This window comes from Lissotriton vulgaris, chromosome 9 (genome assembly GCF_964263255.1).
Source record: "Lissotriton vulgaris chromosome 9, aLisVul1.2, whole genome shotgun sequence".
Classification (NCBI taxonomy): Eukaryota; Metazoa; Chordata; class Amphibia; order Caudata; family Salamandridae; genus Lissotriton; species Lissotriton vulgaris.
The window spans coordinates 534,759,580-534,781,924 of record NC_141697.1 but is presented as its reverse complement, the minus strand read 5'-3'; the positions used below and the strand labels follow the sequence as shown (position 1 = coordinate 534,781,924).

At 46.4% G+C, this 22,345-nt stretch overlaps 1 protein-coding gene across 4 annotated transcripts in view; it reads left to right on the top strand.

Annotated features, from left to right (window-relative positions):
* Nucleotides 1-22,345, top strand: part of LOC147690379 (zinc finger FYVE domain-containing protein 1-like) — a 152,554-nt gene that overhangs the window by 87,350 nt on the left and 42,859 nt on the right. For all 4 annotated transcript variants that reach the window (XM_086938020.1, XM_086938019.1, XM_086938018.1 and 1 more), the window contains exon 6: nt 14,152-14,249. In XM_086938020.1, coding sequence (XP_086794146.1) covers nt 14,152-14,249 — 98 coding nt within the window. The remainder of the gene's footprint in view (nt 1-14,151; nt 14,250-22,345) is intronic.

The window sequence follows — 22,345 nt, the reverse complement described above, 5'->3', positions numbered from 1 at the left end:
CGCTCCTTTCTAGACTAATTTAGGGATGCACCAGTTTGTGGCCCAAGGCTCTTGTAAGTATGAGGCTAGAATTCCTTAACACCCTGATGGACCATACCTGGAACCTTAACGTACATTCAAGCAGCTAACTAGAAAATTGAAGGAAGCACAAAAGGTGATATTCGCTGTCAAAGATGCAGCATTTTTAAATGGTCAGTCATAATAGAAATTTAGCTAAGCACAGGTATTCTGTAAACTGCCATATTTATTTATCTGTTAATTTGAAGCTTTATTCAGTAATGGGGTTTCTATTTCAAGGTGGCCAGAATTTGGCTCATTATTCTAATGCCCTCTGAAGCCCCGTCCCCCTCCATACCGCACAGAACTACCGATACCATGAGCATCAGTTACTCCAGCGGTTAGGTTTACTGCTTCTTATAAGTACCATTACCTGACCCATCAGGATTAATGGGAACTCATACTGCGGCCCAGACTATCCATTTTTGGGCAGTCCACACCGCTTAAAGTCTTGTCAAAAACCTCCTCTGATCAAGCATTGGCATCTTAAAGATTGATTGTGGGTGATTTTATTAGGGCTATTGCTGCTGTTCTTAACTTTGCCTCCAGAATAGGAAGTAGACCGATTAGGGCACTCTTGCAGATCTGTAAAGCTAAATGTATATCAAAGGTCACCTACGGGAGTGAGACCTGGGGCTATATCGAGCATGATGTACTGCAATCTGTTGAAAATACCTTTTTTTAGACAGATTTTCTGCTTACCGCAGTGTATTCCATTATTCATAGCCCATGAAGAACATGTGTTGGCTTATGGTCCTCTATCACTGTGGATGAAAACCTGGATTAAGAAGAGAACTGACCTAAGTAAGGACATTTTAAGGGATTGTCTTTCCCTTGACCACTATAACCGTATTTGCTGGTTAAAATATCTTCGAGAAAGTGTTACCATCATGGGAAGGGCTGATCTCTTTGAGAGCCCAGAGGGAATATGAAGAAGGGATAAGTACTAGGTGAAGAAGAACTTCTTCAAAATGCGTACATGGGCCAGGGAAGAAGTGGAGCTGAGGAAGCCCAGTAGATACTCCCTGCTGAAGACGGTGTCCTCAACGTAGCCCTATCTTTTATGGTTCAAAAGTAACCACAACCGGTTTTATTGACTTGATTTCGTCTGGACTGCTTTGATTATCTTTTGGCCCATCCCCGTGGTGCATACGGAGGGCAGTGCCTTTTACCCTGTGGCTGCTACAGAAAGTCTCCTCAGGATATTATGCACTTCTTAATGTTGTTTCCTTTTTATGAGGTTCCAAGAAAGTCTTTTATTATCCCTATTCTCAAGTAAGCTAGTTTTAGGCATGTTAGACCTGCTTTTTTTTCACAATTGCTCGCTAGCAATTCAGTACTACACGTTCTCAGCTTTTTTAACGGCTGCCATTAGGCTTTGGTCCAGCTGCGATTATGGTTAATTTTGGGCCACTGGCGTAATATGAAACTGCTCTTAATATGGATCTGTCAAAAGTGTCTGTTACTTTGTTTCATGAACTGTTTGTGTGAAATTATTTGATGGTGTTTTTAATGGTGTCTGTTTGACTTTCGTGGTTTTCTTGTAAAAATCGAATAAAGTTGATGATGAATGTGTGACATTGATGTTTAATGTAGGAGGTGACTTTGTTGATGCTCTTCATGTGACACCATTCCACACCTTTGTTTGAAGGTTTGGTATTTAAGCATTTGCTGAACCACTCGTAGTTTGATTTGGGTGCCAGGTTTGGGTTCAGGACATAGCACTGCCTGGGGACACAGGCTCACAAGGAGCTGCTTCCTTGTTTCAGTCTTTTATAGGTTGGCTGGTTAGTGAGATAGGCAATCACTGATTATAGATTCCTGATTGATGCATTATGGATGGCCAGCGATCACAAGTATTCTGTGCCTTTCCACAAATACACTTTGTGAACCTTAAAGACAACCTTGAACTTGATCCTGTCAACCACAGCGAGCCCAAAACGGGATTTAGGGTTGGTTTATTATAGTTGTTTTTGCTGAGGTTTGGGCAAATTCTGACTGCCTTCATTTACAACCTTTCAAGTCGGTCAGTGTATGTGACTACAGTAGTCCAGGCATTCCATAACCAGGGTTCCCAGTGAATGAATGAATGAATGAATGAATAAAATTTATAACGCGCAAACAATAACCCGAAGGCATCAAGGCGCCTAACAAAACAGATCAAAAATAAAATTCGCTACATCGCTACAGGTACGCTTGCGCAAAAAGGTGAGTTTTCAAAGCCCTTTTGAATGCCTGAAAGGTGGGTAGTGATCTTATTACCAGGGGAAGAGCATTCCACCACTTAGGGGCCAGGGTGGAGGGAGGCCCTGCCTCCCCATTTCACTCTCCTGAAACGGGGGGTCGATAACAGGAGTCTGCCGGAGGACTGTAGATTCCTAGTGGGAGAATAGCGGGACAGGATAGATCCTAGACCAGTGGGGCTATTTCTGGCCAAAGCCCTGTATGTCAAGCATGCGGTCTTAAAGTGGATCCGCGCCTCAACAGGTAGCCAATGTAGCAGCTTTCTAGCCGCTGTGGCTGAGGTGCGCCTGGGAAGATCCAGGACGAACCTGGCAGCGGCATTCTGGACTACCTGCAAGCGCTGCAGTAGGCTCTTTTTCAAGCCCGCATACAGCGCATTGCAGTAGTCCATTCTGGAGCCGATAAGGGCAACAGCTAGCTGTTTCCTTGCCTGAAGGGAAAGGTAGTTCCTAATCCTTCTCAGGATATGGATAATGCCCCAGGAGGTAGACGTGGGAGAGAGAGACTAGGATCTGGGTGTCGTCTGCATAGGAAACTATCTCCATCCCATAAGATCTGATAAGCCTGGCAAGTGGGGTCACGTAGATGTTAAATAGGGTCGGACTAAGAGCCGACCCCTGAGGGACCCCACATTGCACAGGGAGGGATGGAGATAGGTACTCCCCCAGCTTCACTCTTTGTACTCGGTGGGTGAGGAAAGACGTGAGAAGATCCAGGGCTGCTCCATGCACCCCAATCTCCCTCAGCCGAGTTGTTAGTACTGAGGGAGAGAGGGTATCGAATGCCGCAGTCAGATCTAGGAGGATCAGGAGGGTGGTCTGGCCCTCATCAACCCGTGTGCATATGTTATCCAACACTATGGTGAGGGCCGACTCAGTGCTGTGTTCCCTCCTGAAACCATGTTGGGAGAAGTCGAGACATTCCGAGCTCTCAATGAAAGCGGCAAGGTGCGAATTGAGGTGCGCCTCTAGCATTTTTGCTGGGGCAGGGAGTAGGGAAATGGGCCGGAAATTTTTTAAGACCGACGGATCCAGGGAGGGCTTTTTTAGAAGAGGTTTTACAACCGCTCTTTTCCATTGAATGGGAAAGACACCATCTCTCATGGCTCTGTTCATGATGTCTACCAGAGGAGGGAGGAGAGTTTCCCTGCATTCTTTAAGAATCCTTAGGGGACATACAAAGGAGAGCCTGATTTGGTTTTGTTGAGGAGACAATCAAGCGTGTCCACGGAGAGAGGGGGAAAGGAGTCTAGGGTTCCCGGGAGGGTTAATTTTACCGGGGCGGGGTCCATACGCCCTAAAGTGGGGGGCCCGCTCATGAGCGATTTTTGTAGCTCCAGGGCTGAGTATGTCAGATATTTTTGTCTGAAAGAAAGAGGCGATGTTATTACAGAGCTCTTGGGACGCCACTACAGGATCAGGGGATTGAAGGGTTATAAGTGAATCTGCAACCCTAAAGAGCTCTTTAGGAGAAGACAATGAAGTGGTCAGGGTCGTGAAGTGCTCTTGTTTGGCTTTAATAATTTCGGCCTTGTATTTTCTAAAGCAAGACCTTATGTGCTTCCTTATCTTTTAGGTTCCATCCTGTATGCCAGAGGCGCTCCTGTCTCCTGACCTCCTGTCTCAGGAGTCTCAGGTGTTCCGAGAACCAAGGGGCTGAGGGCCTTTTCCTGGTACGTCGGCAGAGTTGTAGGGGGGCTTATTCATCTAGAGCTTCCGTCATGGTTCTGTCAAACTGCATTGCAGCTATGGGGGCACTTTCTTCCTGAGAGGGGCACCATTTAGATGCCCACCTGGAGAGGGAACTATTTGAGATGGCTTTGTAGTTCCTACGAAGTTCCTGTTTGGTAGGTGCGTTTGGGGGCATAGGTGTACTGAGATAACTAAGTAGGAATGGGACGGCCATATGGTCAGACCATGACAGATGGATGGATTCCTCAATCGATATCCTCTCATCGTTGGTAAAAATGCCGTCGAGCGTATGCCCAGCTCGGTGAGTGGCCCCTTTGACCAGCTGGTTAAAGCCGCAGGCTGACATAGTGTCCAGCAGAGAAATGGTATCTTTATTGTCCGACCTTTCTAAATGGAAATTAAAGTCTCCTAATATAGTGAAGTCTTTTCGGCCGAAAAAGGGTTCAAGGACTTGGAACAGCTGTTGTCCAAAATTGGTACGAAGGCCTGGGGGGCGGTATACCAAGATACCGTTTAGGAGGGTTCTGTGTCCACTTTTTATGGCAAAGGAAAGGGCCTGAAAACTATCTTTAGGGTCCGTAATGGCGACCGTGTGACAGTGAAGATGGTCCCTATATAGGATGGCGAGTCCTCCACCCACCCGACCAGGTCTATCGTGGCGGGACAGGCAGTAACCTTCTGGTATTGCTTCGATAAGATCCGGACCAGAGGATTCCTTGGCCCAGGTTTCGATAATGAAGACCATAGAAGGCTTTCTGATAGAAACGAATTCCCTAAATATGACATTATTTTTGATAAGTGAGCGAGCATTCAGAAGGACACCCCTTTCTGTCTCAGACGAGTTTACCGGATTGGTAATGAATGACTTGGGTCTAAACCTAGGTAGAGAAGGGGTGGGGCTTACCGCGTTAAGAGTCCCGCAGCCACATGTAAAAGGGCGTAGCAGATCCTCAGGGGAGTAGGTATGCGAGCAAGTGCGACTCGAAGGTTTAAGTGCGAGCAGAGTCTGAGGGGCATATTTCAGATAGGGGGGGTTAGAGGTAGATTGACCAGACGTCCAGCTGTCCAGCCCGTCCTCAGCGTGGACGGGCGCAGACGGGCTGGACTCTGGCGTGACTCCGGCGGGCATCCGGCGCGTCCGCAAACGCGTCCGCTACACGGAGTAGGCCCGTCCCCTTTTGTACACAGCTAGAACGCGTCAGGGCGCAACCACACACAATATGGCCGCTGTCCCGCCCTCACCTCCCCGGGACCAACTCTCACCGTCAACACTCAGCTGAGAGTGGCCCAGGCGGTAGAGGGAGGTAAGAGGAGTCAATTCGAAAATAAAACGCTTTTTTAAATCAAGCGAGGAAATTTGCACAAATAAGTATTAAAACAACCTAAAATGCCTTTTTAGTCAAGCGTAGGTCTGCTGGCTGTGTAGAGAAAAAGACAGAGCGTAAGAACCTCCGGCTTCCGCCTCAGAGGGTGAAGAGTAAGTGGTTGATTGGGAGTAGTTTGAAGATTTTTCTCGCAGAAGGTGAGCAACATGTTAGCACTCTTAATCACTACCATGACTAGGGGGTTGGGAAAGAGCTCTCAAATAATGAAAATCACTAGATCCTATTATTTCAGTGTGATCCAGGACCTGATGGCCAGACGAAGGGCAGTGTGACTGAGGCTGTGGTCCTCCCAGCACCAGAATCTTTATTTTCACTTCATTTAAGTACTGGTAGCTTTTTTAGGTCTCGCACCTGCGATGCAGCGCGAAGCGCTGTCGCAATGCGAGACCTATAGTCGTCGACTATGCTTTCAAGGGCTCTCAAGGGAGACAGGAGATGGGCACGCGCAGGCTGCAGGCCGGATCGGGACGCGCGCCTGAACACACGCTCCATTGTGACTGTGAACTGTTGCCGTTTATTTAAGTTTGTAACATTTGCTTTCATTCTGAATCATGTTCAGCTGGCGCTTTCAGCAAGATTTACGGCCTCTACTTTCAGGAAAGGAAATTACTGGCAGCTCGCTGGCGCCACAGCTTCATTTACAAGAAATGGAAGTGTTCTTTACTAACAAACATGTTTTTGTAAAAGTGCCGTCTTTCTGGTGCCTTAGCTTCAGTGAGGAACGCGTGCACGGAGCAATGCCATTTTAGAAATGGAAGTGTGCTTTAAATGCAGCTTTATTTCATTTTTTTTCCAGTTTTTCAGCAGTATCCCCGATTTTGTTAAACGCATTGCACTTGCTCATAAACGCAGTCCACTCACCCGCCTTGGTCGCCTCCCGGTAGCTCTTCTCGGGCAGGCAGGCTCCTCGGTGTGCAGCATGGTGTGCAGGGGCTGCTTTTTTGTTGCTTTGGCGGCCCCCTCCCACTCCTCCAGCACAGCGGTGAACCCCGCATGCGCCGCCACTGGGCACGCCGATGTGCACGCTCATGGCGTGCCTTTCACTTTCACTTGTTCACGTTGGCCCAGTTTCTACGCTCTCCTCCGTATTACTGAGAACCCCCACTGGCAGATTGCTCCTCGCTTGTCTTTCAGGGCCTCGCCATACGGCGGCATACTCACACCCCCTAATTATTAGCAGCTGGGCCTGTTGCCCACTTTGGTGTTTCACGCCAGGCAGGCAAGCAGCATAGTGCCCCGCAAGGGATAAGGCCTTCCACAAATGCACCGGTTTTCCCATGGCAGCCTGGGATTTTGATCCACCAAAGACAGTCCTGCTGATGTGTTCCTCAGCCCCGGGCTGGGCGGGGTCGCCGGGACACACAGCTGTATATGAAACAGCTGGGGCTCCCCCCGCCTCCCGCCTGGCCAAGAAGTGCAGAGCCCCCAGCCAGCAGCAGCTCAGAGCGCGCGCAGCCCACGCAGATCACAAGGCGGCGGGCAGGGCAACTGGGCTCCGGCAGGGGGTGAGCCAGGAGCGAACGGACGCTGCAGGACAAAGAACGACCAGGCAGTGGTAGCCTCGACATGGGGTACCATAGGAGCGCCGAGGTCATCCTCGCTCTGGCCCTAGGTGAGTGCGAGCACTGGAAAGAGATGCACGAGGCTTCTCTGTCATCTAGACAGACAACATCCTGAAATGACACCCACCTTGCAAACATTCCTGCCTGCTGTCCACACTCAACTTTTAAATATATAGACATGCACCATTTAGACATATGTACATCCACCCCTGTGTGCTTACTCACAACATGCATTAAAGACATACACACATCAATCCCTTTGGTGTACACACCCAAAAAGCTCTTAAGAACCTCCCAACACACACTGCAGAAAAGCGGCAGCAGACATCGCTTCTCAGCAGAGCTGAACCCCATTAAACTCAAAGACCCTAATGATGGAGGCTACTGCTTGTTTTTTAACTTGCCAGGATCAGTATTTTTTCTCACTAAAGCCACTGGGAGATCACCAGGTGGCCATACATTTTGATAAGCGTCTACCCGATTAAGGTGCTGGTAATGAGTAGTGCAACTTTACCCAGGGTGATACTTTTGGGGGGAATCTGCCACCCGTAATTTCAAGTATCGCCAGGCCTGAGATTATCAGGGCCACAAACTCTGGATCTGATCATTCTGGGGCTGGAGACATTTGTCCCTGTGACACGCATCAAGCTATGCAGACAGAATCATAGGGCAGTCTCTCACAGTTTAACAGACAATGCTCCCCACACAGACACAAGCCTGCCCCATCCTATCACTGCACACTGGCCTACAAAGCACCACTTTCCACCTTTTCAGAGATGGTGGCAAATATCAGCGTTTTTTTTTTTTACAAGGAATTGGGAAAATTCACATAGAAAGTGACCCAGCATCTCTAGAGTCATAAGGTTCATCCCTTTCAGAAGAGAAAACCCATGATCGCCGATGGTTCGTGTGGAGATACCAGTCAGAATCAGGATTAGCAGCCCTCTGCTGCCCTTGCACCAAAAACCAGCACACCCGTAATCAGGACCTAAGAGGTGAAAGTTGATGTAATACTGGGCTGCACAGTATTATTATCTGGTCCTCTGGTGTTATGGTGAATGGCTTGCATGAGCAATGTTTTCAACTTGGAGGTTTTTTAAAACGTTTGTTACTTTCACTAACCTTTGATCATGCTTGTTCTTTAGGTGAACCCTCAAAAAGTCTATTGTCCATTTTGTCTTGCTATGGAAGGCACCCGGTCTAAACTGTTCCCCCTTGAGCTACTATGTTCAAATCAAGAAATACATTTTAGGACATTTCCTCTCTTTTATCTGTCTTTGAGAGAAGCCCCCACAAACACTACTCTCATGATCTGCCCAACTGCCCGCCACACTCACGAGAACTTGCAGAAGTTTTGTTTGATTGACTGACGTTCGGGGGATGATATATTCCAGAAACTGGTGTTGAACCCCAGCCTGGAATGTTATATCAGACCTTGAGCCCATCACTGGAGAAGACACACCATCCTCAACATCACTGCAACATCAGGACAGTATCGGGTGGTCATGGTGATCCCTGAAAATCCACCCCACACCATTGGTAGGACAGAATATCGAGAATAATATATTAGAAAAAATTGACAGGTAAGTAGGTCTAGATTTTCTATATCTAACTCCACATATATGTACCTACGTCGCACATATATCTTCAAGGTACGTGGATGTGGAATTAGAAATAGTAAATCTATACTTTCCTATGTTCACTGACCATTCAATATTTTACTCCTCTATATTCTGTCCTCGACATTCTTGTACCACAATATTGTTAATGTTGATATTCAGTGGTACAACCAATGATATCTAAGAGAATGTCACTAGAGAGGACAGCAACAGTGCTTTGCCATTAATTATATTTACCACCAATTCCCCTGCATCTAAAACAAGCATTTACAATGCAATAGGTCTTGCATTATTAAAACTTGAGCTATTGGCATTGTAAATGACAATGCCTTTTATTAATTTGTTTTTAAAACCTGCAATCTGTGCATAAACATGCACTTTGAACGAATAGTCCTTGTTTACGATGAGCAAGGCTGGCAGTAATAGAGACTGCCAGCCTTGCTTCTCATAAGCATGGACTATAAGTACAAAGTGCTTGTTTGCAGCTAGTGAACATAGAGGTCAGGCATGCGGAAATGTTGGCTAGGTTTTCTGCTCTTTATCAGCTAGAAGTTGATTTGAGTGTCATCACCAAACATTTGGATGTTCAACCGACATTATTTGCAGAATCACACCAGAGTGCGCATTTAGATGTTGAAGACTAAGCAATAATGACATGATCCAATGGGTACGCCCATAACCACGATCTTGAGGATAACTACTGAACCCATCCATTATTGTTTTGCTGTGTCAAAAGAAGTAGTTGGATCATAGCCAATGACGATTCACAATTACATGCCACATTTGCATGCATTTTCAGAAGAATTCTGTGGTCCACCTTGTTTTAAGTTGCAGAGTGGCCAAAATGTATTAGGTCTGTTTGTGGTTTTTTTTATCCATAGAGGATGAGCACTTCTCTAGTGTTACCCAGTGCATATTCTGTGCGAATTGAAGATCTGAACCCTGGTTGGGCGTCCCCGGGAATGATTGTTTAGTTCCATGTATTCCTAAATTTGCCTCATGTCTTGACTTTCCATAATTTGGGTATGCTAGTTTCGAGGTTGATTGGCCGCTTGCTAGGGTCTTTGGGCCTGTGGTTGTTTTCCTTTGGATTGTGGTACTTGCGGCATGTTAGAGAGGACCGGGCCTACGCCTTTCAACTGGGACCCGTTTATCATTTTTGCGTTAGGCATAAGTGTGAGGGACAAAATTATTTAATACATATGGCTGGGTAATGTTCGACGGATAGATTTGATGCTTTTCTCCTGTGGGCTTCTATCAGCACCTCCCTGTGAAGGCTCTGAATCTAGTGGCAGTGGATTGAAGCATTGGGTGATAAGATGTAGCAGGTGTGTTCTAGAAGGAATTGAAAACCTCCAGTCGTTCTAGCAGAGTTGTTAAGATGAATAGGCATTGTTCTTTAAGGTGTTGGAATTAGATAGTGTTTGGCAATTGTTAAATAGCTGCCTGTTTGGTTCGAAGCCTCTAAAAGGTGTTCTGCGAAGTTGACCCTTTTGATGGGATTCTAGTTGCCTTACCTATGTCTTTAACAATAGAATTGTTCTCTATAATAATTGACTTCTTCTCAGAATCTAGCTAGTGCATTTAAAGGCGCATAGTTCCCGTTTGATCCATTTGATGTCGAGCTTCGGTGTTCTTGTTTTGGGTTGAGCCGACGTTTCAAGCGCACTAGATATGTTCCCATACTGGTCGTTCTGCTGGGTTCTAAAGGTTTGACTTTCACAGTAGTTTTCGTTGCTGTAAACTCTTCTATGCGGACTGTTCTGGAGTGCTGAAGATGCGCGGCAGGTCATTTATTTTCCAGGGAATGGGCTGTGTTTCAGGTAGAAGAGGAGAATGGAGCTGTCAGATCTGTGATTGGAATGAGGTTTTACAATCATGCACTTTGTGTGAGAACACTAGCTCTAGCATAGGCCCATCACTACCTTTTTGAACCTCAGAGCTTCCATGTTCTTGAAGGAGGTCTATTGCTGGGAACAGTCCAGTCTGAGACATCACTGGTTAAAACCAGCCTTGAACGTACCATATCCCTATTAACTAATCTAGGCCCTACTGGTGTCCAGCTTCAGAGGAGGGTTTTTAAGTGAAAGAAGCAGGTTCAGACAGACACATTGACATTTTTTGGCCAAAGAGAGATCAGAATCCGAATTCAATTCTGGATTTCGAATTGTCTTAACCCTAACAGGGCCAGTACCCTAGCCCCACTGGCCAGGAAAATTAAGCACTGATGTCCCCCATGCCATCAGTGTCCCTAACCTGTGCGGCCAGCATAAGACCAGGGCGACTTGCACCAGTAGTGATGGGGAATGGTTGACTTCTCTAAAACAAGGGGAGGGACCGCAAAGGACAATGCTTTGAACAACTGTACAGACAAGGGCCGGGCAGAGAACTACAAATAGGATTAGACATTAGCAGAAATAGTTACTTCAGGGAGATAAGAGAAAGCTCGGAAGAAAAAAACTGTGAGTGTATTTTCAATGGCAGTCCTTTGGGACGGTACGAAGAGCAGGAGAGGTTACAGATTTAAGAGCCTTTGTCTCATAGAAGGTCGAAACTGACTGCATGGCATGCTAATGGGGTTCTAGAGGCATCAGAACTAGGCCGCTCTTTCATAAATTAATAATTATTTTGTCTGTTTTCAGCAGTGAGACTTCTATTCCCATTAAAGGTATAGGAATATATAGCAAGCATTGGCATAGCCAATAGGTCTCGCATTTGGGACCTTATAAGTATTTAGGAAAGCGTCAACCGATACATTTGCACCGAGTCATTCAAAAATAGGAAACATTAAAGCGGCAGTATAAGCCTGCAATGACTTGTCAGTCACATGTGTAAACAAGTTATGCATAAAATTGCAGTGCTGTGTACTTATTAAAATATGTGTAGGGTGGAGCTAAATGCGTGGTATGTGAGTGAAGCTAGGGTTAGCAAATAGTGTCAGTGCTGAATACGTTAGCTAGGTACACTCTGCTACACCCGCACCCCCACCCCCACCCTCACCCACCTCTGTCTCCCGGATTGCACTCAAAGACATTTGACTCCTACTTTGACAATACGATGGCAGTTGGCTCCTAGGAAGACGCTGAACGATTGAAGGCTGAGTGCAGGATACCTGCTCGGAGCGCGAGGACACGCACAGCTGTCATGAGACAGGGAGCAGGTGTCATCAACAAGAGTGTGAGAGGGACTAAAGTAGCACAGACCACACACAGCACTAGGTCAGCTGCTAGAGCAATGCCCTCTGCATATTAGTCTGTGTACAAATGTTAGGTAAACCTCAGTTTTCGTTTTAAGGAGGTGATCAGTAGGTCGTTAAATACATTACTGAACCGTTCCAGTGCTGCCACCTAAGGAGCCATGGGCGCAGGGAGATGAACGGTCTGCCCAAGATCGCACAGTGAGAGGGAGCTAAGATCTGAACCCTAGTTGGGTTCCAGACTCCACCTTTTCAGTGCTAGACCTCGCCCACGTGCAGCCTCTGATTGTCATTGCTTTGGTTGGCGCTTATACTGTGGAAGTGAGTTGTACAGTGCGTTTACAGTTGCAGAGTGGTGTGTGTACTAGATTCAGGGATTTTTAGCCTCTCTTTCTCGGTTTGTGGCTCTTGTCTGGAGCACATAATTGCATCCCATACAGGCTCGCTGAAGTGCTCTTATCGACCCGTTAATATAGTTCCTGACAATCTCTGCTTGTAAAGTGATTCACTACTTGTGCTCACAGCGAGGACGAGGCAGTCTTGTGGGCCAGTGTCTATGTATATTCCAGTTTTTAAAATATAAAGCGCAGTGTTGCGTTGAGCCCGCTTCTAAGCACATCCAGTTAATTTGGGAAAGATTAGGAAACTGGAGAGCTAGGAGACCATGGGTCATCCAAGTTCGCACAAGGTTGGGGTTCAGGGTTACAACTGAAACCGGCCCCCCATCTGCACAGGCGAGCGAGTGGCTCACGTTGCACTTGTTGCTGATATAGCGCGGTGGGTTAATGCGCTTGCTACTAAAGTTGTCTGGAGTGTGTGCGCTGTAGGTGTGACACGTTTGCCCCACAGCAGAGCCTTTGCGCCTTCCGATGCCAATACATTTTTTTCAGGTACACAACCCAAACCAACCGGGGTGGGCATTGGGCCAACCTCCCCCCTGGCACGAGTCGATATGCCCTTTAGTGTCCGATGACTCTTTCGCCCTGGCACAAACACACACCTCAAACTCGGCTTAGACATGGGTGTTCATTTAAAACAATGAGCCGCCACGCCGCACTTCACTCAACACATCGCTCCACACACATACTATACTCTGTGATACTCTGACCGCCAGTTCTGTAGTCAGAATGCTGGAGCGCTGCAAGCGTGCAAACAGCAGAAAGGTGCTACACGACTGCTCGTAAAATGACACAAAGCAGCACTAATCCGCCCATTGGCGGCTGCATCTGTTCTAGTGGAGCACACTTGTTGGTGCAGTTTTTTGTTAAAGGGAATTTATTATGTAACCGAGCACTGCCCGTGTGTTCTGTATTAAAGAGAGAGGTGTTGAGATGCCTTGGGTCCGCGGTCTCCACACTCAAGACCTAAGCCCGCGAGTGGTGCGTGCGAGCGCGCCACAGTGAGCGATGTGTTTTCAATTATCGCGCCTGTGTCTGGACACGATAATTGAAAACAGATTTGGCCTGTGCGGGTAACCGCAAGCAATAGGCCGTGGGCGGAGCAAAGGCGGGACATGCACCCGCCTTTGACCAATTGCGTGCTCTCTTACTTAAAAAGCTAAAAAACAATATCCCAACTGGTATTATTGTCTAGACAGTTAAACATGCATGCAGAAAGCATTCTACTGTTATTATCATTTTGTTCCCTAATATACGATGCCATGTGCACGTTCTAAAACAGTTTGAGTCTCCTTATTTCTGTTCTCGCAATGCTTTCTGCATTTATGTTTAACTGTCTAGACAATAATACCAGTTGGGATATTGTTTTTTTAGCTTGATTACCTACCCTGATCCCAACGTGGTCTATGGGTCATACTCCTGGAGTTTATTACAAGTCTTTCTTAGAAAGACGCACGCAAAGCCCAATAGCTTGAGACGAAAACAAAACCAAAAGCACGAGCGTGTGGTGAGATTTCAAAAGCCCTTACATAAAGTCTTTGCCAGAACAGCACATGCTCGCTGTTACAGGCTCGGCCTAAAAATAAGGTTGAGGGCAGATAAGGAATAGTCGCTGGTGTTCGGTGGGCTCTTGGAAGGTGCTCTTCGGTTGAGTTAAATTGTCCCAGACACGACAGTAGTGTTGCGTAAATACATACTAGCACATGTAGTGTTACATTTTGAAACTGCACTGAGAATCACAGCCTTGATTCTAGCCTGAATACATACCACCATATGTTGAAAGGCTGATGATGGGTTGAGTTCTTCAAGAGACATTTGGAAAGAGAACAGCAGTGTACTTTTAAACATAAATCTTTTTTTTCTTTCAGTTTGAGCAAAACCCCTTCCTCTTTACATGACTAGAAAAAATCCCATTAGGAACAAGATGCCATTTATTAGTAAACATTTTGTACAGGCTATTGTAATCCTCCTTCTGCATTTTCTCTTTCTCTTTTCAAAGAAATGCTATGAAGGAGGACGCGAGGTGATAGTGATTCCAAAATCTGTGGCTTCCAACGACAATCCCTGGTTAGGACTTGCGAAGTTTGCGTGGTCTGGGTGAGTATGCCCTTGGGTGCATGGATCCTCCACACTGTATATAGGCAGCATGAGGGCAGGGCCGTCAAATGCTATTTCCTGGAGTTGCCAGTACAGGTATAACATAAGTCCTCATCTCCTTGGCTTCCCTGGCTCACTGTAGGCAGCAGCATCTTCACAGCACCCTGTAGAATTATGCTAGAACATTATAAGGAGGTGGCTGCTGCTTTTAGGTGTACATCACGTCACTTTTAGGAGAAATCACTCAAGCTATTACTTGCCTTCTGAGGGTTAACTCTGGGTGGAGACCATGTCTCCAGCCCATGCAACTTGAGGATCAATAGAGAATGAAGGCAAAACGAACTGCCCAGGACTCATCGGCTGTTACACTACTTATCTCATGAAAGATAACCAGTCCTTAAGAGTCAAGAATCCTAGCTCCTGGCTGTAGGAGGACACTACATATCTCATAACTCACCAGTCAGCAATCCGAGGCCTTACCTGTGGCAGAGGAGCACGTCCCTTAAGGAAGATACCAATTTATCTTTTCGCAGGGTGACTTGTTAACGGTTTGATTTCCTCGGGATACAAATATCTTGAGGTCATTAATTCGTAATAACAGAACACATTGGGAGGCAAAAAAAGAGAATTCACAGTGACCGAAGGAATAGTAAATACACACCAGTGGCGTAACGAAACTTGAGGGGGCCCCCCTGCAAAGCACATGGAGGGGGCCCCCCTCCCAGGCGGACATGGTGATCAGTGTGAGTGCATTGTGAATGCTGTGAGTGCATGGTGAGCATGAAAGGGATGGGCGAGAATAAGGACAAAGACAGAAATGTCACATTACAAATAAACACATACTTTATTTACAACTTTATTTAGTGTCAAGAGGTCTTTCCAGCCTCTTTAAACACATTGCTGGCATTTTCCTTTTGGCAACCTTACTATATATTCCTTTTCATGAAATGCATTCTCACACTTCAGCAGTAAATGTAAATTTCAAATGTAAGGCATAGGCGGAGTGGGGGCCCAGGGGGTACTGGAACTAAAAAGAAAGCTAAGCCTCAGTAACCAGTTTACCAAAGTATGTAAATTTGCAAATGTGCTCTGGCCTAGTTGCCTTCAACCCCCTTGCTGCTGGGCCTGGAAGCTGGTCACCTGCACCCACCGTTTAATTTATGAGGCAGGACTGTTATGATGCAACTCACTGGTGCAGCCAACGCCGGCAAGAGAGTGTAGTGCTGACTGTGTGCGCTACAGCGCTGATGGGGCCCCTGGAGGCTGGAACACGGGGGCTGCTGTGGGCATAGCTGCCAAGGTTTGATTGCCATGTGTGACATTTTCATAATTTCAGTGTAATTATGAGTGACATTCCAAAGACTGAGTGTACTACTCAGACGCGACAGTACCTCAATCTTTTCACCTTTGAGCTCATTTGTAGACCCCATTGCCACATTTCCAGTGGATAAGCCCTTCTTTAATACTGGTACCAGTAGTCAATATGATCCAGTGTCATTAACTGTCTTGTGTTGCTGACTTAACCAAAACAGCTACAGTATTGTACAGTATTTTAAGAAGAACATGAATACTGCCTTCCAAACACACATTGTATGCAGTATCATCTTTTTAAGAAGGAGATAGTCAAATTCAGTGTTCTTTAGAAAATATATATATTACAGACTTGGACCCATTCGGGGCATTGTTTATGGGCTTTATTTTATTCTGCAATGTGTGGCCTCTTCTCAGAGCCTGAGATTGCTGCACCCATGCTCAGGGAAGCATGAAGTTACTAGGTCTAGTCTCGATGTGGCTTAAAGGTATTATTAGTTTGAGGCTCATTACAGTACTGACCTTACTTGGGCATTGGCTCAGGGTGGGATCAACTTATTCCATCTGGCTTATGGCTCAGTGGAGTTACTGTGCTTGCATGTGTGATAAGAGTATTTAAGCTATTGTAACATTGATTGCGAATTCTAAATACGGTCTTTCCTTTTCAGTCTGACAATATTCAGTCTGAATGTATTCATCTTGAGTTGCTCACTTCAGTAAGGAAGAAATGAGTCACGGCACAAATTATTCAAACTAAAGTTTTTATTAGGACGAGGGGGCTGTATAATTAAAATTGAAATAAATAAAAGAAAGGAAACCCACTGAGTGGCCTACATCAGTGTAACTTAGCCTGAGAAAGTCCTATCTAGACCAGCCTTACTACTGTTTTACTGCTTGTCACTTTTACAAGATAAATAAAGAGCTGAGTCTGTCTTAGCCACAGCAGACTATATGGATACAACCATTTATTTAATATAAGTGTCCCTCGGGCCCACCATAAAAAGCTAATCTAGACCCCAGCCTCTGAGGCCTCATTAGGAAACAGTTACTAAACTTTAAACACACATTCTTAAAAGCTCTACGCATGTAAAGTATTGTGTAATCACCAGTGTACCCACCACTAGGGCAGAGTTCCTCATGGGAATCACCATATGGCTGGTGCCAAGAGTCACTTGACCCCTAGCTCTACACCGATTTAGGGTTGTTGTGCTTTTTGTTATATGGCTGGATTGGCTCAGTTGCACATATATTCACCTACAGCACAGCCTACGTTCTGGTTTACCTCTAGGGACTGGATGCAGGCTGTTACCCAAGAGGTTGTTGTTCATTGTACGTGCGTCAGAAGAATGAGCAAATGTGCAGGCATTCCAGGAGTGTAACCCTTTCCCCAGCCAGTGAGATAGAGCCCTTCACCTCTAGCTCTGCATAGCCCATGAAAACCAAACCAGGATGCATTATTTCTCTTATAGGACGTGTGTTGCATCCAGGATATAATGTGCTACACCCTGTAATGTACATTTTTCATTTTCATAGAACTACAGAGACTTCCCCTCCTATGGCTCAGTTACGACCACCATACAAGGTCTTTCATCTGAGGCTAGTTTACCGTAAGGACACAGAGCCTTGCACCATGACGGTATGGATTCCCTTGGGTGAACATCCTTTACATATTTTCATCTATGATCTTTGCAGTTGTGACTGAATTAGAACAAGGATACAGGCCTTTCACGCCTAGGTCAGGATTATCGCTAGAGATTCAGAGCCTCTGACGCCCATGGGTAGTTCATAGGATTAAGAACTGTTCACTACAAAAGCAAAAAACAGTGGGGATTAGGACCCGTTTGCTTCTGTTACTGAACCATCAAAGGGATGGGTTATCTAGGGGATATAGTAACTTTCACACCTAGTAGGAGTGGTGTGGCTCACGGGTTAGAGGTGGCAGACCCGGAAGCAGAGAACGGCCTGGGACCAGGGTTCGATTCCCGACGCGGCAGGGTAGTGGACCAGGGTCAACGGACTCGATAATTCTCGCCTTGGTGCCTACTCTAACCAGGGATCACACTAGGCAACTCTGGGCATTAAGCTTGCCTCATCTCTACAACGGCCCCCCACAGACGCCGGGGATGCCTGGTTTCACATTGGAGATACCCAGAAGGGACCATCTCACAGGGAAAGCCAGGACGGGTTCCCCAGCGGTCTTCAGCGCCAGGACACCCCGAGATGGGGTAACAGTGCGCTTTACAAGTATCATCATTACATTACATTACATAGTGGGCTGGCACAGGGATTCAGTAGCTTTCACCTATGGCACACACAATGAATTAAACCATCTCTAAGCTCTTACAACATGGTGGATTACTATTGCAGAGCTCCGTGATTAATACTTTTATTGCCATCAGAATATAGGCGACTCAGCAGAGTCGCCGGGATTCAAAGTTTTGATTTGAAGGTCCTACACTGACAGTGAATGTATTAGCCCGTATGACCATTTTATCAGCCGAAAATGCATAGGGAGGGGAGGGACACCAATCAATTCCAAGCACTGGTCCTCCTTGATCTCTCTGCCGCCTTCGACACGGTGGATCATACCATCTTACTCTCCCGTGTCGCGGCGGCGGGGATCGGGGGTACGGCCCTGGTTTGGTTGTCCTCCTTCCTGAGGGACCGCACCCAGGCAGTTCGCCTGGGTGACTTCACTGCGGACTTTCGGAAGGTCCTGTGCGGGGTCCCCCAAGGCTCCTCCCTTTCACCTCTTCTGTTTAATCTTTACATTTCTCCCCTCATTTTTTCTTTACAACAAATGGAGGTCTCCGTATACAACTATGCGGATGACCTTCAACTTGTCTTCAATCTGTCCTCTTCTTCTGCCTCTATCTCTAATTTCCAGTCTACTATGATTTTCATCAGGGACTGGATGGATTTCAACCACCTGAAACTCAACCCTGATAAGACCGAGTTGGTGTTGACAGGTGGTTGCTCCAGTCCCTGGTCTTCACTTTTTTGGCCCCCTTCCCTTGGTCCCTCTCCGGTCCCCTCTACTTCGGTCAAAACCCTGGGTATCAAACTCAACTCTCACCTTACCCTTCACTCCCAGGTTAGTTCTGTGGTTTCTTCTTCTTTTCTGTCTCTTCGTACCATCCGCAAGGTCTCTCGATTTTTCACCTTTGAGGCCTTGAAGTTGATCGTCCTTGCGATGGTCATCTCCCGCCTGGATTATGGCAACGCCCTATATGCAGGTATACCTGCATATAGTCTTAGGCGGTTGCAGATGATCCAAAACCAGGCGGCGCGGCTGGTCTTTAACCTTCCTAAATCCTCACATGTCACCCCCCTTCTGAAACTTTTACATTGGCTTCCGGTTCGGGAACGTATCCAATTCAAGCTTGCATCTATCACTTACCAGGCTCGATTGGGTACGGCCCCTGCATTTATTTCTTCGGAGATTATCCCCTACTTGCCAACTAGGGAGCTCCGATCTTCTTCTCAATCCCTCCTGATAGTTCCCCGGTTTCGCCGGAAAAAGTGGGGGGGCTCAAAATTTGCGACCCTTGCCCCAACCCTTTGGAACTCATTACCCCTTGATCTCAGATCTTTAACCCCATATTCCCAGTTTCGAAAGAAACTTAAAGCCTACTTCTTTAGCAAAATTTTCATCTAACCCTCTGTTACCCGACCTCCCTTCTTTGTCTATTGTGGAGATCTGCCAGTTACAGCGCCATGAAACCGCTGGTGTAAGAGCGCTATATAAGAATTTTTAAACTCAAACTCAAACTCATATACTTTTACTTCCAATGGTGGCTATCTCGTGAATCCAGCCAAGCATATTGGTAGCCTTCATGACTGGATAATTTGAGCGATTTATATATTTCTAAAGTGCACTATTACCCAGTAATAGTGTGCCTGGTGATGAGGCTGCCCTTGTGTGTCCCTAACAACTCCGAAAATAGTTGAGAATATTAACTTTTGATCCTCTTAATGGAATAATGTGGCAATATGGAGCCATTGGATGAATAAATAACCTTTTAAATTACAATTACATTCACATGAATACAGGACCTTTTACTTATACGGCTAACTCATCATGCGGATAGATGGTAAATCACCTTCAAGGGTGGGTTATTAGTGAGGAAGAACCTTTAACTAGTAATGCTGGATTACTACCTAGTTGTGATGCCTTTTAAATGTAGAGCTAGATTAGTAGAGGTGTTCATTCATTCATGACCTTTTATCACTAGGTCTCAATTGTCTCTGGGATGCGTAGCCTTTCACTTCTATTCAGGCCTAAGTCATGGCAGAGACACCAGGCCTTTCACTGCAAGAGCTGAGCGGCGGGTCCTCTCCTAGGAGCATGAAAGGTTCACACACAAGTCATGACCTACTGTGTGAGTCATTCAGTGAATGTTCTTACAATTACCGCGGGGTGGGCTGGCCAGGCCGGCTGCCTGCCATTCCAGTTCTGGCTTGCAGCTATATTTTACTTCTTCTGCAATTCCAATTCGCGGCGGTGGGGGTGCAGTTTGTGAGAGCAACGATGGTGGTTGCAGCTTGCGCACTGTCGCGTGGCTGCAATTAATCAAACATTTGAATCATGATAATTGTCACGTGACAACCAACTGTTGTGATTAACTTTTTTAATTATTGCAGCCTGCCTCTCGACAGTATGCAAACTGCATCCACTGCATTATGTGATGAATTTAGGAAGGGTGGGGTGAAAGCAGGAGAAAGTTCCCCAGGAAGCTGAGCGCTTAAGGCTGCGTAGTACATATGTACAAGATGTGATGTGATGACAGTGCACAAGCGCCAGTACTCATCTTCCTGTGCTGTGTTAAAGGTTACCATTGCAGTCCATTACGAACGCTGTGAACAGTAAACCTGAGCCCGGTAGCAGTCAAGTCCTGTCTCCTCGCAAAAGCTTAGGTGAAGGTCCACACCCCTGGGTCCTAAAGTGCGTAATCCTGACAGCCAGTCGCCCCCAGTTGTAAAGCTGCGGGGCGAATGCACGTTTGGCAATGTAACAACGTCTGATCATGTGTTTAAAATACAGACTTAAGTACTTAATACTCGTGCACCGGCAACCGTGTTTATAATGCCGAAAAACGTCAACAAAACCCTACAGTTTTCTGGTAGTTCTGAAATCAGCACATGTAGTTACAACAGGCAAAGCTCCCCGAGTCGGCAAGACAGTTATGTGCTTGTAAGGATGAGAAAGGCTCGATTTATAAGGTTATATACACATGCATATGGGCAGATGAAAACATTTAAGTGAGATTACTGCAGCTCATTATGTAATCTTATGTTTTTATAATGTCAGTAACCACAGTGACCGACCGACCTCGCTCTCACTCACAAACTGAAACTGGGGCTGGCAGTCCTCGTCACGGTCTCCACTGCGCAGCGCCTGGCAGAACCAGGCCCGGGGCCTGTATTATACTCCTAAATTGCGGCAAGTGTATCTTCACCGACTCCGTCCTCTGGGCAGAACAGGGCCTGGCTTATATTACTTTCGGCATTAAATACCGGCCCATCTGCCCGCCCACTGCCCAGCCCATGATAATGCATGCACGCATCCCATTCCATTCCATATGAAAACAAGAGAGCTGTACTTCGCAGTGCGCACCAAATATTAATTAATTAAAAAAGGCTCAGGCAGGCCGGCAGGGCGAGCACATGGCCCCATAATTAATTTTTAAAATAGAGGCCGAGGCACGTCACCGGCCGTGGTGTGTGCGCACCGTTTATAGGCTTGCTTGCCTCTGCCTCTGCTGCTAAGATTAGTGAGGGGGCCTCTGGAGCATGGGGGCCCCTTGAGGGGGCCTCTGGAGCATGGGGCCCCGTGAGGGGGCCCTGGCTGGAGCGTGGGGGCCCCGGCGGGGGCCTGTCTTATTACTTCCCTGTAATTTAAAGAGGCTTTCACCGTTCCGTGGGTTGTGTGCACTGTTTAATTTAGGCGTGCTGCCTTGCTTGCAGCAGTCTTCCTCTGCTGGGAGTGAGGGGCCCCCTGGAGCGTGAGGCCCCCCCGCACTGCGGGGCCTGCAGGGGCCTGTGTTACGCCCCTGATACACACGGCCAAGGTAAAGAACATGTGGAACACATTAAACAGGGTTAATGCAAGTGTGAGGGGGCTTAAGTAAAAAAAAGTGTGTAGATGGAGTAACACTGCCACCTACAGGGTAAAATGAAAATAATCATCCTCTGAAAACGATTGAATTTGACTGTGTATGGAAAAACGCAGGGTTTTTTATTTATTTATTTATTTATTTATGCAATTTTATATAGCGCGGACTTTACCCGAAGGTGTCAGAGCGCTTCACAATAGGAACAGAAAAGATACAAACTGAGAACGTTACACGAGCAACAGATTGCAGAGGCATTCGTTACGTTACATACGGTAAAGTGATAATTGTGAGCAACCAAGAATACATGAGGTAGTAAAAATTGTGAGAAACAAAAAATACATGAGGTAGACAAGGTAATTGACACTTGTGAGCAAACAAAATACATGAGGTAGTAAAAATGTGGGCTACCAAAAATACATGAGGTAGTAAAAAGTGCACAGGAGGGAAAAGTGACAAGTGTGCAGGCTACAAGAGAAAATAGAGTATAATTTGTGGTATAATACTGCAATATATGTTACACACTCAAGCACAAGAACAAACGATTACGTAGGCAAAAGTGGCACTTGTGCAAGTATCAAAGGTAAAAAACCTGTGAGGGTTGGCCTGCCCACGCACGGACGGCGCACGCACGCAGTCAGCAGTCCTCACATAGTCATGCGGAAGCCGATA